The following is a 17018-nucleotide window of genomic DNA, read 5'->3' as shown; positions in this document are numbered from 1 at the left end:
CTGCTGCTGCTGCTGCTGCTCCTGCTGCTGCTGCTGCTGGAGAAGGAGTCCAGGTAGCTGGTGTCCAGGCGCAGATGAAGTTCCTGAGGTCGGATCGGCCTTGGCAGCGCCACCACAATTCTGTCGTCGAGAGGAGCGGGAGGCATGGGGAGGCCGAGGGCTGGACGTCTACGGAGAACTCAACAAGCTGCTCTGCTGCGAAGACATGCAAGAAAAGAGCGGACAAAAACCAGATCAGTCAACGCTCACCGTCTGTTTGATCAACAACAAGTTAGAAATCAAGCGCCTAAACTGACTGTTAGTAGTGTCAACACCTGCAGGGCAACACCCAAGTTGGTGAGAAGATTGACATGTGACAAACTAATAATAAACCCTGGAATCATCTCATCTCAGAGCTCTGTGTAACTGGATCTCTTTTAAGTTTTCTATGCGAATCCTACTCCAGCGTCTCGCTGCATGTGTGTGGATATTGGATTTTTCACCCCAAGCCTGGACTCCGTGATCCAAAGCTTGCAGAGGGAGGAGAGAGAGAGAGAGAGAGAGAGAGAGTCTGTGTGTATTTGTGTGTGTGTGTGTGTGCTGGGGAGAGAGAAGATAAAATACTGCATCAACACTACGCCGCAGTTTGGTCTCTCCCCAGATGGAAAGTCGGGGTACAAGAAAAGAGAGCAAAAATAAAAGCTGGTTTGCCGTTTGATCCCCAGTTTCATCCTTTTTTAAAGCTCACGGTTGTGGCTCGGTGCCTCAGACTGTGTCTGTCCGGGCCATGGCTGCAGGTTGAGCCTCAGCAGAAATCATTCATGGCCAAATTTTCATTGAAGAAACCGGCATGAGAACGTGCTGAGAATGTGTGATATGGCGCTCGGCACTGGCACAGAGCAGATGAGGCTCTGACACTGGAGAAAAATTAATAACTTCACACCAGCAGAAATTAAAAATAATCATTCTGAGAATAGAAGAATGTCAAAGGGGGAGAAGATTAAGAAAACATGCCGCATTATTATAGGGTTAGATTAGAACTTTTTTTTCCCCCTCACGATTGGTTAGAAATGAAGGGAAAATTGCGCGATGTCAATAATAATGATAAAAACTCTCACATGTTTCAAATCATCAATGCAATGACACGTTAATATGCAGAAACAGTGGTTGCAGCAGTGAAAAATGATGAATTATGAATTATACAGACGCCTGAAATGACTGTGCATTTAAGCGGTAACTTACAAAAAATAATATAAATCGCAAACCAGCCTCAGATCCGCCGTCTGTTAAACCAGATAACTTGCCTTTAGGCTCGGTTCTTACCGGGGAGTGTGGCGCCTGACTGCAGGTGGATTTGACGTCTCCGCTCGCTGTTGCCGCTGCCTCCATTCAGTCCATCCCAGTGTTGAGGATCGGCAGCATTTTTTTAACTACTTTTACCCCTGCTCTCCCCTTTAGAAATAACATTGAAGCGAGTGTGTGTACGTGTGTGTGTGCGCGCTTGTGTGTATATATATATATGTGTGTGTGTGTGTGTGTACCAAGAGAGCAGCCCAGGATTGACGCCACCTGGAGCCAATGCGCGGCTTCATCAATATTAACACTGATCCGGTTCGTACACTGGAGGTCCGGCCCCGGGGTGGGAGGAGCTGGGGGAGGAGCAGTCCCTGCCTCCCTCCTCTGTGGATGTAGGAGGAGGAAAGACGAGGGGACCGAGGAGGAGGAGGAAGAGGAGGAGGAGGAGGAGCTCTGACGCTACAACGGCCCACGTACGCAGAGCAGGGACGATGATGTCACTGTCAGCCAATCACAAGCCTCCCTGCGAGAGACTCCAGGAAGAAGACACGGTGCCTTCACGTGTTGCTCGTTAAATAACACTATAACGGAGTTGTTGTAGCAGAGTTAAAGGTCCAGTGTGTCACATTGGCAGAGAAAGGATAAACCTCCACCTGAGTGTGTTTGACTGCGTGTTTAAAGCCTTAAAGAAGAAACTCCACATGCAGGGGTTTTGGTCACGGGGTCTTGTTTATGTGCCTATCATAGACTGTTTATATAACCAGACCATATGATGTGCCACTGCAAGAAAGAAACCATGGAATAACAACAAAAGTGCGCCACTTGTTACTGGACTAATCTCGTTTATTAATAAGTAGAGATGTCTCATAATAACCGACATCCAATGTGCGATATTGTCCAAACACTTAATTTCCAATTCCGATATCAAGCGATACCGATTATAGGCCGGGGTAATGTTGATCTATTGATCTGTACAAACCCCTGTATAGGTACGAGATTAATTAAATGAGCTGCAATGCTGCCATCTAGTGACTTTCACTTTAATATATAGCAGTTTAGCCCCAAAAACTACTTTTAGGGCACACATCGTTTGGTGACATTGCGTTCTCGGGTTTTTATTTTCGGAGGAAAAACTTATAACGAATTTCTTTAAATTATTAATAGTGATTTGTGACATTTTGATGATGTCACGTGATAAAGCAAAATCCCCGCCATGTCTCCACCAAAATATTTTGGAAACACTGGTGTACAGTTTTGGAATTAGATATAAATTCAAAAACATACATTTTTGAATTTATGAAATGGCATCGTCTCCTGTCACATACATATATTCCAGGCAGGGGAGTTGTTCCACAACATCTCCAGAGTTATGGGTCTTGTTAGTGTCTTCTGGTGGAATCCCAGGACGACTCCATGATGGAGTCTCTCCATGGATCCATAGGGAGTTACAAACCATCTGCTCCAGGATCCCTCATCTCCTGTCCTAAGATATTTCCATGTCTCCCGCGATATATTTGTGGATGTTGTCAGATGTTGGAGAATAATTTAAGGAGCGGTCCCTGGTGGTAGCACATGAAGTATGTAGAGGAGCGGAGGCATCGGGCCTGAATATTTTATGCTAACTAGATGAGATGAACAGCTCTATTCACTGAGAAACACTGGAATCAATCACATGTAGAAGTATGGTTGTAGAACACGACTGACTGTGTAACGTTCAAACACTCCGCTGTAACTGTAAATTATAACCCTGGGCAGACGGCAGTACCGGAGACATCCATAACCCAGGCACTGAGAAAACTCCTCTCAGTCGCAGCTCTGAGTACTGTACAGTTCCAGGTACTTTACATACTTTACAGTCCAAGGTTACAATGTGGAAGTTGAAATCCCCCCCCATAAATACTGCTTCTAAACTCATGGGAATATGGTAAAGTAAATTCCAAGGCATTAGAAAATACAGTCTAACGTCATGGAGACGTGACATCATTTCGACTGATTGTTATGGAGATCTTTTTTTTTTAGATGAGTAACAACAGTCTTCAATACATGGCTCAAAGAACACGATGTCTTCTGTGGCAGCATGAGAGCTTTAGGGCTAACGTCGCAAGAAGTATACAAGAAAAGTAACTATTTTAGCGTACAGCTGCGTACAGTAGTTGAAAATGTTAACCCAGGATTTACTACATTGTCAGACTTCTACTCCAAATCATTTGGGTGGGTGGGTGATAACATAGAATGATTCTCTTCCTAACTGTTTTAGTCGTTTTAGCTAAGATGTAAAGACTAAATGTGATTTTGTTTAAGATCCAGAGGACGTTTAAACAGCGTTTGGACTCAGTGTATGACAATGACCGAGTTTGTCAGTAGAAACATACGTACCAGTAGAACAGCTGTCTTTGAGACCATGTCATGTTTGGAAGGATTTCCATTTTTTTATCCCAGAATTCCCTCATCTTGATGAAGTGCATAAACATAATTATAGTTTATAGATTAATTATTGATTATAGAGTTTTTCATTCATTTATTTAGTTTTTTAATTTTTGCCATTTCCTGTAATTTCCCATATCATTTTGGTCCAAACTAATTCAAACCTGCTGACCTTCATCTGTCAATTCAACCGTCCTTTACTCAAATACAAATACACCGTCCTCAGACTCCACTCTTCGTGGCAGTATATGTGTTTTATAGTGAATCACTGTCCTCAGACTCCACTCTTTGTGGCAGTATATGTGTTTTATAGTGAATCTGACTCACAGTAACTTCAGTATTAACCGGTCTTGTCTTACACAGTTATTAACCACACCTGACGCTGACGGCCCTTTGTTACTGTTTCTATTTAAAGCACTTCATCAGGCGGAGGTGAGGCCCGGTGTTACTCGCGGTTACGCTGAAATGAAATGAAACATCTGAAGCAGCTGTTTCTGGCTGTGACATTTGGCCCTGAGTCACACACGTATGACAGACTCTGGACGTCTGTTGCCTCATTTCCCCCCTTAGTCACTTCATCTATTTTAAAAAACATCACTTCATTTCTCCAATTAAAGCAGCTTTATGGCTGGTGTGGCTGTAGAAGCACGCAAGTGACCTGCGCTGCTCGCAGAACGGGGAGGTGATTTGACAAATAATGTGACAAGGAGGTGTCTTTTTGGCAGGAGCTGCTACTGAGCACCGAGCCAACTTGGCTAACTGTTGGCTCCCCTTATGACAAGCGGCCATGTCGCGGCGGTGGGGTGTTTCGCCACAATTTGAGCTCTCTGTTTGTCCTCGCTGCAACCTGAAACAATGCAGAGCGGGCATTATTGCTCCTATGTTAAAGCCTCGCTGCAGTTATTTATACATGCAGCCGATCAGATTGGATTCCCAGCTAGTGCCTCGTATTTCACTTCATAATAAAGGTTAAGTACTGGATAAAAATCAAACATTTACCAGAAGATGTCCTGCAACGATCTGTCTCGACGTCTACAGCCACGTGACCTCAAAGAGAATTTTCTTCAGTTTATATTTCAACCACAATTGGCTTTTTATCTCAAAAGGTAAAAAAAAAAATGTTAAAGCTCAGATTGGCTCAAGCAGCGATTCACAAACTTTTTTTTATTCACAGCTGTTGTTTCATAATTCCTACAAAACAATTTTCGCGTTGTGGCCGCTAAGAGGCCCGACCCTCACTTTGGGAACCATTGGGATCTAGGAATATAAAATTGTACAGTATATATATATACATATATATATAGGTATATATATATATATTTATGTTTTTATGAACTTTACTGAACTCTACAACGTTCAGAGCAGCATCACAGGCGAAACAACAGTAGCCGAGGACCAGAAGTGCAGCCTTTTTCTGTTATAAATATTTAAAAGATCTTTTTAAAGACTCCTAAAGCAGCAGGATAATGAGAGTGTTTCAGTACATGTATTAGTAATTGTATTACAGTGACCTTCAGGTCAAATATTCCTGCTCAGAGAGGAGCTTCATGGGCCGGAAAAATCCATCATTAACATCAGTAACGGCTGAGTTGTTTTTATATCCAGGATCAAGGTTGGGAACATGAGACCAGTAAAGTTTGAACAAACATTTTAAAAGAACCTGTTGGAAGTTCCAACACCGGATGCAGCAGGACCGGAGCGGCGATGTACATGTAAATCCAGCCGGTTCGGCCTGTGCTGCAGGTTTTGATCTGTCTAAATGTTTGTCGAACAGACACGGGTGCGTTCTCGTTCTTAGTCAGACTTTACGAATCTGCAGAGAACATCTGCTCTCCTTCAGTGTCAGAAAAGGACAGAGAGAAGTCTAGGGAGGGAGTTGGACGTCGTCGTTGGTTCTGTTTTCTGGAGGTCATTATTCAACTATCAATTCTAAATATTTGTCAAAACAAGTGAAAAATACTTTGTACCAAACTGTGACGTTTTAACTGCAGTAACGAGAACAAATAATCAGACGGAGGAAACAGAAGAAGGAACTTCATTTGTCGTCGTGCACATGCACACACTCATGTACACACAATAAATTATGACCTTTGCTTTTTAACCTATTTATAAAATGTGAGCAACGAGCTGCATTTTACTGGCTGGGATCAAACCGTGGCTCCTCAGATTTCAAACCCGATCCTTTAACCACTAAGTACAGACTGACCAATTTAAAGATGGAGGACAACGCTTTTTTTTTTTTTTAACTATTTTTACCTTTAAAAAATGTACCAAAAGTTGAAAGTAGAATTGCACTAGATTTCTGATCCAAACTTCATTTGTTCGTTTTTTATTGGTGACCATATTCTGTCCCTTTCTTTACATTCATTTTTTTCAACCAGTAACAAACACCACCGGCTCAAATGCAGCCCTAAACCTTCACAGAGCCTGAGCTCGATCCATGGCTCCAAACAGTCGTCATCATGACACACCGACTCACATTAAGACTAAAATAATGTTTGTGTAATTGGACCATTTGTCCGACCTTTGTGTCATTATTCTCAGTGTTGCCTCTTGAGCTGCAATCATTTGATTTAGAACAGACGTCTTCTATTGGGGATTCGTGACCCCCTAGAGGTTTCAACAGAGATACTGCAGTGGTCTGAAATAACTTTTACTTTTTTTTCACAAACTGATGTCTTTAAAGACACATGACATTTTTGTAACATAATCTGTAGATTTTGGTCATAGCTCAGTATTGTAGACAACTAATTAATTTTAAGCCATTATTCATTCCATTGCACCTTTATGTTTGTTTTAATGCATGATGATCATTTACTGAAATCTTTATATGTTTATAAAAAGCAATGACTCACTGAACCCAATCTACGAACCATACACCAGCCCCATATTGAGTTGATTGCACTAAAATGTCTGAACTATTTGATTTAAATGAAGACAGAGTGAACTGAGAGCAGGCGGATGTTTGATGATGGTTTCTTGTTTAAGCCGTTACATTTTTTCAAATTTTGTGTAAATGTTTTCGATCACTTTAGTTTAATCTGAAAGCCGATCAAACCCACGGTGTTCTATCATAAATGTCAGCTGATGGAAAATGTGACTACGTTGCGGTGCCGTGTATCTGCGTGAAGATCATTTAAATGTATCGAGATGTCAGAGCGTCGACGTGGAAACAGAGAGCGGCGGTTAACCCCTGTCTCCTTTGATGTTACTCAGGATGGAAAATGTGACTGATGGCGGTGACTGATCTTCACTGGCCCAGATCACTGACCTGAAACCACTTCCTGCTTTCAGCTCGGTGCAGACTCAGTGTCACATGCAGAGCAGCGCAGGGCAGGAAGAGCCTCGGCTCCTGTGAAGCTAACAACCGCTCGTCACCCATGCGCTCCTGCAGCCCACGGCCGGTCGACTGGGTTTGAATTACAAATGAGCCCAATTTTTTTTTCAAATTGTTTTAGGTGTTTAATATGCAGAAAGATCCGGGCCCTCGCGCTTCCAACTCAACTTCATCCCATGTGGCCTTTAAGTCCATTTTTCTTCTGACGGCTGTGGATTTTAGGGAGCAGTAGAACGTTGCCATACTGACGCTTTCTGGGCGGGAAACTGCACAGATGGGCCGACTGCAGACTCAACAGCTTGAAAAGCAACATGTCCTGCACGTCCAACTGCCAAAAGACTCAACAGCCCGTCAACCTATGCTTGTTTACTGCATATTTATCAGCTCTCCAACCTTGGTGCTGAGGCACAAACCAAACCAGATCTTCTCAGACCTGGTTGAGATCTTTCTGGTTTTTACCACAGCAACATCGCGTATCTGTGACTGAGACTCAGCACCTGACGCCACCACAGAATAAATAAAAGGGTGTATTAGCACGACTGTAGCCGGACTTCGAAATGACTCGTTAGCCTGATTGGAATAGTAAAAATCAAAATTTCTTCAAGTTGGTGAAATTCACAGTGGCCTGTGACTGAGAGGCGGAGCCTCAGTGTGACAGACGACCCAGGGGAGTCTGGTTTACACCTAACAATAACAGCTCCGTCACTGAACTCATAACAACCCTATTTTCTCGGACTTGGCCTGCTCTGCTCACTATTATTCACTCAGGTTGGCATGTTCCTTCGCCTGAAGAGGGGTGACTCATCCTCGCCGTCGCCATGGCAACAACCAAATATTGTTTAGATGATGACGAAAAACGTTTGTACACTCGTTCACTTACAATGTGCACTCGCCGTGACGAGAGGATACTGATTAAGAAGAGGAAAATAACTTTTTTTTTTCTACTACGGAGACTTTTAGCTGAATATTTTTATTTTAAAAAAACAATCCTTACGAGCATCTTTGTAGGCTTCGCGAATGCTGAATTTGAGCTATTTTAACAATTTATACACATTGTATATGATAGTTTTATATTATGTTTTGATGATGTTTGGAGTGAGTAGCATTTAGCTGTTATTCAGCTGTTTATATACATTGTATATGATAGTTTTATGTTATGTTTTGAGGATGTTTGGAGTGAGTTATTTTTTATCTTTTTTATCTTTGTAGCTAACTTATTCTGTGATAGCGTTCCGTCACCTGAGATCAGTGATTCCCAAAAAAAAAAAAATCAAATTTCACTTAATTGGGCTGAATCTAGAGCGGCAATAACTATTTATGTTTCCAAACTTTCTAAACCTCAAACTGTTAATGGGCCTGGAGTTCATCATTTTTAGCTTTTAGCTATTTTGTCCATATCCTGGCTAACTTTTATCCACTTCTAGGTTCACATTTAGTTATCTATAGTGTATATTTTGGCAACGTTAGTTTGACCTGGGACTTGTAGTTCTTCTGTAGACATCTTCTGGCCTATGATGGACATGTACTATAACAGACAGATATAGACCGACATGGAGAGTTTGCACAGTGTCCCTGTAGAATCTACGGCAGAGGAATCGTGAGGTTTTCGTCCTGAGACTTTGGGGTCAGTTTTTGACCCAGACTCCTGCTCAGTGACCTGACCGTGCGGTGACTCCTGCTGCTGGTGTGGACTTTGTCTTTCTGTGTCCCTCATGCTCGGATGAAAAGTCAGATAATGATCGTTCAATAATAGCAAATATTGTCATTCCGCCCGCAGCACAGGCCCACTTTAATTATGACTCCATTCCAGTGTGTGGAAGCATATCATACACATGGATGCTTTAACACCACTGAGGGCATTTGATGATGTGCTCTGATATTTATACCCATCACCCACTGAGAGCTTCTGTTTATTAGACCTTATCTCAGAAGGTTATAAACCAAACCTCTTCTGCTCTGATATAAATAACAATGACTCTCTCCATCTGCAGCCGCTGCTAATCACATCTAAATAGCAACAGTCTCTAGGACAGGGGCGGTGGCGACGGGGGGTGGAGGGGTCACCTGCTGCCTGTAGCTCAAGGCCTTTCAGTTCATGTCTGATCCAGGAGCTGCTCCGAGCTCCTGCCCTCTGCTGCGGCTGCATCCAAATTAGGGAATGGACCGCTGTGTGGATCGTCTGTGATAATGATGACGCTGTAAATTAGTGACAGACGGAGCACGGCGCTTCACTTCACTGTTAACGCAAACTTTTTCTTCACTCTTTGCCTGAGAGGATGGTTGTTTCTGGACCAGACTGTGTCCAGGGTAACGGAGGCAGTTATGGTCTGAGCCTCTGTCATAACCCAGGTTAATACACACACCTCCGGTCAGACAGATTATAGAACATGGGCATCTGTGTGACCGGTTCTTCTCACCTTAATGGTTCGATTATTGGTCGCCTGCATTTGACTTGTTTTCAACGTCAATAAGACGTGTCTGTACAACCAGTGGGTTGTGGGATCAATTCCAGACTTAACAGTGTCAGCCTTGCTCTAGACATGTGGTCATATAAGTACGGATCATTAACCTATTTTGGCCGGTGTTTTTACATTTTTGTGTAGCCTTTTTGCTAATGTTTAGCTTTCCTGTGATACAGTTTGTGACCTCAGGTTACCATGTGCTCAGTAGTCCCTGACTAGAAAGTGAGTAGGTAAGAAGTAGTGTTAATTATGAAGTTTTTTAATTGTTTATTTACAGTGTAATCAATGAAAACATTTATGTTTTTGTGTGAGCTACGCTAACACTGCTAGCCCTCCACCTTGTTTCTTTGTCTGTGAGATTTAACAGCAGCTCTGTCTGTTTGAGTCTTTTACTGCCACCTACTGGGCATTATTTGCTTTTTTTACCATATGTACCACTTGCTAAATTAAAGGGAGATATGTTACGGCACCACAAATATGCTTTTTAAAAATCAGATTCTATGGTTTATTTCACAGTTTAAATAAACATCCTGACTGGAATTGAACCCCTAACCTACTGACCTGTGTCCAAACCAGCCCTTTCCCATTCAGAAAACTTTTATTTCCTCTGTGTTATATAACGGCGAGTGTTGTGCTGCACTTTTGTTCCCCACCTGATTACTCAGAACACAAACAATGACTAAAACCCACAATTATAATGTAAAAAAACAGACATTATATCTGTTGTTTGTTTATAATGTGGTCGCTCAATCTGACGTCAAAGGAAATAAACATTATATTCCCACGTTTCCCCTCCGTGTGTGAGTCACAGGCCCAGAGTGGACGCCTTTGCTCGCTCCGAGGCTGTTGAAAATGCAAATAATTGGAGACAAAGGCAGACAAATGAGAGCAGAGAGCCGCTGAGAGTGCTGTGTGTCAGTTTGTTGATGTCATGCATCCAAATGTCCAGCGTGGCGGCGCTGCTAGCGGTGGTGGTGGTGGTAACGGCCTGAGTCAAAGAGTGACATCAACACAGCAATCACTGCCATCATCCCCCCCTCCCTCCCCGCCCCCCCATTACGCCTGTGGTCCTCTGCTTGATGCTCTTATTCAGCAGCACCACTGGCTTTTACCATTCCCTAATTTGACGTAATTTATTCCGTAACATCGGCGGCGTAACGCACCGTCACAAACAGGAAAAAACAGGCAGTTTTAGGTGAATCAGCCTGACTCCAACGTTGTCAGGTTCACACCAGGCCTCGTGGTGTTCAGCCTACAGCAAGTGTTTGACTCTCAATCACAATTCTGAAAAAAGAATATTGATTTTTAAAGCCTGATATGTTATTCCTGCAGGTCAGATGTTTCCTCATTACAGTCATTGTGGGGGATGTGGAGAATTTTTTATTCTGTCTCAGAGCAACGATCCGCTGTCGAGAAGATGTACGTAGTTAGAAAAGCACGTCACACAGTCAGATGAATTTAATGAGTTCTTACGAATAAAAGAGAGCTTAAACCATACAGTAAAAACAGTCAAAAAGTGAGTGACTGTGACAACAAACCATTTGGACCTTTTATTGATCTCCTTCCAAATTGTGACAGCGTCCCTGGTTTGGATTTTAATTCATCACTCAAGTAAAGAGACACTTTATTTTATGTAACACATTCAGAATCTGTGAAAAATGAATCAGGTGAATAGATACTTTTTAGTTAACAGGAAGTCTCATAGAGTGAGTAAATAAATAAATAAAGTAACCTAAAATGATAAAATCACAAAAAACTCCAGACCCAGAACAGTTAAATGTTTAAATACTACAGAAAAATATATCAGAAAATATATCAGAACTAGAAAAAGGATATAGCTCTATAGAATAGCTATAATTTAACCAAAAAAAAGTTTAAAAAAAGATATCAATATCCTAATGCAGCAGTAGGGGGCGATGAAGTTCAATTAGAAAAAACAAAGACTTGAGTTAAACCGGTCCAACGGTCGCAATTTGCCCCTGGACCAGAGCTTGGACATACCTGCAGTCCATGTCCAGTCCAACTGTTTTATGTCTTCTAACGTACGCAGAGATGAGTAAAGGCGCAGATAGACACAAACGCACTTTTTCCGTCTCCCACAATCGTTTAAACGCAACATAGTGTGGTGTCATCACCATTCACACACACACACACACACACACATAAACATGCTTGTTTACTTACTGTGTGACCTCAGCACACCGAGCGTGTGTGCTCCTCCAGGTCAGGTGGAGCTCAGCGATTGTTGCTCGTCCATTGTGTCAGTGGCTGGAAGGACAGCTGAGTGAGGACGGTGTGACTCAGTGGACACATGAGTCACCATTTCACAGAATGACTGTTCATCAGAAGGGAGTTTCTAGTTAACTGCCGTATATTAGCGATGCTAAACGACAGCTGTTTACTGCATAAAAAAACACACAAAAAAACAGTTTGATTTACGTTGACGTGTTGTTGATTTTTTTCAACCCATTCATTATGATCTAAATAGGGTGAGAAAAAGTTGGCAGACCAAAAGACAGCCCGGAAACAATACTAGAACATTATAACTGTTGCTTAGACATAAGAATTAGTCAAAAAAATTGAATTAAAAGTAGCTGGAGGTTAGCCAAAAAAATCATTTATATATATAATTTATATATATTTTATAATTCAAAGTCAAATTTGAGACAAATATAGATAATTAAAGTATAGACAGGAACAATGAATATAGTAACTTCGAGAAGAAATGTTTTCAAAATTACCACAAAAACCTTTTTTTTTAAATAATTGAAATTAGCCACATTACCTTTTGACTACAAAAACCTTTTTTTTTAAATAATTGAAATTAGCCACATTACCTTTTAGTCGCACCAGAATAAAAGGTGTTTATATAATTTTTTTTAATTACTTGCAATGTGAGCAAAACATTTGCAAAGACTTGGAACAAGTTACATCTTTGGAAATTAAATTTCAAACAACAGGATGGCCTGGAACGAATAAAAAAAAGACATATTTAACAATTGTCCCAAAACTAATTCAAAAAGTCTTAAATACTTATTTGACATCAGTCAAGTTTTGTTGAAGAAGTAAGAACATCATGGCCCAGAATGAACCTGTTTTGGTACCAATGTTGGCCCCCGGACCAGATAGTGGACCTACCTGCTGTAGTTTTTCCAGAGGATTTCACCAAATGTGAGACACAGACTGGTCTAAAGTAAAGTGTAGCTCTGATGATGTGTGAATGACATCACCGTGGTGACATCACCTGTGGTGTACAGGAGTATAAATATCCATTATTCCTCCTTGAAGGAGGGAAACCAGCGTCTCAGATGACATGTTTACAGAACAGTGGGTCATTATCCTCCCCTGAATAGTCATAACACTCCCTGGGAGACAGACGGGGGGCATAAACCAGGAGATGATGTCATGAGAATCCACATAAAAGATGCCCTCATGTTGGAGTAAAAGCTAATCTGACCTTCCACATGCTCCTTTCACACTCACGGTCTTTATCTGAGCTCTTTTCAAATAAAAGCCTTTTAAAGACTGGGACAAAGAGCTGGCAGTTCGAAAAACTTCAAAATGTCCTGTGGTGCAAGCAATGCAACAGTGACCCCTGCAGGACGGAGCTGTAGCGGCTCACATCACGGCCTTCTTTTGTACGTGTGCAGAAACTCTCATCTCAGCATCTCCAGGTTGAACAGAGCTGGAGAGAATGTCAGAGGAGCAGGGGTGAGGCGAGAGAGAGGACAGAGGGGGGAGGAGAGGAGGAAGACCCCAGAGATTAGTGATGAAGATTTATGGACAGAGTGATGGAGGACGTGGAGATGGTTGGTGTGTGACAGTAGAGGAGACAGGTGATGATAGAGGAGAAGAACGATAGGACGGAGAAGGAGTTGTTGTATGAAAAGAAAAGAAAGAAAAAGGAGACAAAGAAGAAGGGAGGAAGGAAGGAGATGGAGAAGGAGAGAATGAAAAGATTGGACAGAGAAGAAGGTGTGATGATGGAGAACACAAAGGAGAAATGGATGGAGGAGGAAAGATGTCATAGAAGAAGGAGGAGGGACAAGAAATGGAGGATGGAAAAGAGAAGAGGAGAGAAGAAGAAGGAGGAGGGGGGGAAAGAGAGAGAGAGAGAATGAAGAAGGCAGAACATCTGAACGACCACTTGTGGAGTCGTTTCTCCTCTGGTTCCTGCCATCCCAGAGGTCAACATGAGGGGCAGCAGAGAAGCTCCGTTATTGTAGAAACAGAGAAACTGATCCTGGAGCAGTTTCATTGACTGATGTTTTACAGACACTGGTCCAAACCATCTGATCTCCTGTCAACGACAAAGTCCCTCTCCAGAACTGAAGCCTCATGGACTTCTGTCGTGGCTCCTCTTTCACATAAAACACCCTGTGGTTTTTGGGGTGTTTTTATTTTTTTTTGGAGGGGGGTTGTATTTTTTTTTGGCTCCTGCTCCAGTTGGCCGGCCTCCACGGAGCCTGAAGGAAAGTCATGGCGTGTGGATTTGCCACTTATCACACTCAGGCACGCAAGAAATTAAAGGCTGGGTGTCCCCAGGTGAACGCTCTGTTGGTCAAGGTGCTTTGCATCGCAGTCATTACATTACTGCTGTTCTGCACTGATTGTCTCCTGCTCTGAGGGCGAAAAGACGGGGAGGAGGAGGAGGAGAGAGGGGACGGTGGAGGGATGTGCAATTGCATGCATAAGCGAAAAGTTTGGAGGATCAGTTCTGCATGATTGTCCCGCTCCAGTCAGTGTCCTGTGACTCTGCAGATCGGATGCCGATGTGCGACGAGGAGTGAGGTCCAAATGTCCACTGTCCTACGGCTGTCCCACTGCGTTGTTCATGAGATTACAGGAGTGGGGGCTGGAAAAGTAGTTGTTTTTTTTTTTACCAGAAAAATTGAACCGTTAGCGTAAGAGATAGCAACAATAGCTGAGTAAGAGATAAACACCTTAAACATCATCATTCAGGATTCAAACTCTGATAACAGTTAAATGTATGTACAAAAAATGTTAAAAGTTAGCAGAAATGTTTATAGGAAAACACTTACAGTGAAGCTAACAAATAAATATGGAGACAAAAGTTCTACAAGAGTTTAAACAGAAAGTTTAGCAGCGTTAGCAAATAGTGAAAAGCTAGCAAACACAGGTTGTCATGCAAAACTACTACGATTCATCACATATGTAGTAGTTCAGTTTACACTCAAATAAGGCCAAAAACTGTGTGATCTAAAAAGGTCACTGAACGTTACCCTTAAAGTGAGCAAAAAGCTAATCTTTGAGCAAAAATAAAATCACAATAACAGAAATAAAGCTAGCTAAAATATAGCTAAAAAGCTATTTTACCTTATAACTATAAAAGGGCCATTAAATAACTTACAGTAAGTAAGTTATATATAAGGATACTTATTTCCTAAATTACTTTAATTCTGAGGGCCACATAAAACCCATCAGAGTGCGAGGACTGGCCCCCAGACCAGACTTTGAGGAACATGTCAGTTGTCAAAGAAGAAGCTGTTTATTCTTTGTTCAGACCTGGTTTGACTCCGTAGAAGTCCTGGTCCTGGCAGAGAGTCAGAGCTGAGCCCAGAACCTTCAGCTCTTTATTCTCCTAATACATTATTGAAAGCTATTCTTGCAGCTGCTCTCGCAGAACAAAGGGGGAGCGGTCGTCATTCCCACTTCACAGGCACAAACCGGAGGATATTTTGGGAAACTTTTGTGCGTTGGATGTGTGCGTCTGCAAGTGTGTGTGTTCCTTGTTCCTGGCTCTGTGATGATCCACCAAACTTTCCTCCCTCCAGGCTAAATATTGTCTTGGCATCTGCGGCTGTAATGAGTGTGCTGAAAGTCTTTTGTTATCACCTTGTTAAGGAGCGCGCTCCTACTTTATATTTCAGCCGTTATTATCTGCTCGTCAGACAATGACGATGACAATGACGTTCAGGGTTGAAGAAGCCAAGAGATTTTTGTCTGTCTGCTTATGAACACTCCCCTAGGAGGCGCTATAATCACAATTTGATGCTTTGAGTGCAACATTGGGGGGGGGGGGCAGTGTAATCATCACTGTGCTTCTATCACACAGCGCTGGTGAACACAGCACGGTGTTAAATCCAACTTGCTGGGCTGAATTATTACACTTTCCTCCTTTTCCCCTCACTTTTCAAACCAGAGCCAAACTTCAAATGTCTCCGACTCACTGAGATGTTACACTGTCGCTGCACAAGTCTGGATTTTAGGTTACAAATCCTCTGAGCCCTGCAGGCCGACCGAGCGAGACCCTGAGTCAAGAGCTACAGCGCTCTGGGTGTATATGTGTGTGTATGTATGTGTATATATATATACTTTGCTAAGAGACAGCTACAAAAATATAAAGTTTGCCTAAAAAAAGTAGATAAAACATCAGAAAGTTCCTCTAGATAAGCCATTAGCCAAGGGACTAGCCAAACATTAGCCGTCAACCAGCTAAAGAACATGAAAACACCCTTACATGCTAAAATGTGGGCAAATAATAATTCCATAAATGTCAATTAAAAAATAATTAAATAAACTAAAATACCTCAATGTTTGGCAAAAGTGAGTGTCGACGAAGCTAAAACAAAAAAAAAGGTTACATTTGTGAGGATGAAAACAAAAAAAAAACGTATCATATTAAAGTAAGGTCGTCGGATAAAAATGAAAGCGTTGCCGTCGACACCGGTTATGTCCTCTTTTTACAGTGTGACAGGTTCTTATGATAAACTACACCAACAATTATTTTACCTGTCGCCTCCGCGCCGACCTCAGTGAGTTTACTCTCTGGTTTTCAGGAAACTGTTAAAGTCTTCAGTCGATCCTACAGAGACACTTCTTCTTCTTACCTGATGGATTTTACAGTTCACCGTGGTCGGCTGTATCCAAGGGTTCTCCCTCTCTCTCTCTCCCCACCCCTCCCCTTCCTGCCCCCCCCTCTCTCCCCCTGATGAACACACATCACTGCTTCTTCATCCACAGAAGAAAACAATCTGTTGGAAGTGGTGGATCTGCTCAGTTGCTAACAGTGGATGTTCTCAGCAGCTGCTAAATGTGTCACACACTCTCCAGCAGCTATAATTCTCTGCTGCTGCTGCTGCTGCTGCTGTTGTTGGTGATGCTTGCTCTTTGTCATGTGGACAGTCAGTCTTTTACTCGACACTCTGAGTAAATTAAAATGTTATGTTAAACATCAGCCAGCTCTTAATGTAGCAGATAATATATGACGGTGCATTTTGTTCAAACCAGCCACCAAATTCAGTTGTTTTCCAGCTAACTTTTAGCTATTTTTGGGGCTTTATACAAAATTGTCTAACATATCCTCTGTGTTTAGCTATTTTTGGGGCTTTATACGTTATTATTTTAAGCCAAAACTTCAAGCTTTTCCTGCAAATACAAAATTGTCTAACATATCCTCTGTACTGTAAAACTTTCCTGACTGTTTCTTGGCTATTTTTGGTGTAAAATGTGTTTACCTTTTTTTTTTTATTTTTTTTTTTTAGAGATTATCATTTTGT

At 42.0% G+C, this 17018-nt stretch overlaps 2 protein-coding genes across 6 annotated transcripts in view; one reads left to right on the top strand and one right to left on the bottom strand.

The window, feature by feature from the left end:
* dusp10 (dual specificity phosphatase 10) overlaps positions 1-1848 on the bottom strand; it is a 12083-nt gene extending 10235 nt beyond the window's left edge. For 2 of the 5 annotated variants that reach the window (XM_025057094.1, XM_025057095.1), the window contains exons 1-2: positions 1303-1843; positions 22-195 (exon numbers count right to left, since the gene is read on the bottom strand). In XM_025057094.1, coding sequence (XP_024912862.1) covers positions 22-146 — 125 coding nt within the window. In that variant the 5' untranslated portion in view covers positions 147-195; positions 1303-1843. Of the gene's footprint in view, positions 1-5; positions 196-1302 lie in introns of all 5 variants that reach the window. The other 3 variants (XM_025057092.1, XM_025057091.1, XM_025057093.1) reach the window with 3 other exon arrangements.
* Positions 1-17018, top strand: part of LOC103380880 (uncharacterized) — a 101644-nt gene that overhangs the window by 83993 nt on the left and 633 nt on the right. The gene's annotated exons all lie outside the window — the stretch shown is intronic.

The sequence above is a fragment of the Cynoglossus semilaevis genome, chromosome 7, assembly GCF_000523025.1.
Source record: "Cynoglossus semilaevis isolate Cse_v1.0 chromosome 7, Cse_v1.0, whole genome shotgun sequence".
In the NCBI taxonomy this organism is placed as follows: domain Eukaryota; kingdom Metazoa; phylum Chordata; class Actinopteri; order Pleuronectiformes; family Cynoglossidae; genus Cynoglossus; species Cynoglossus semilaevis.
This window is presented reverse-complemented; position numbering and strand designations above follow the sequence as displayed.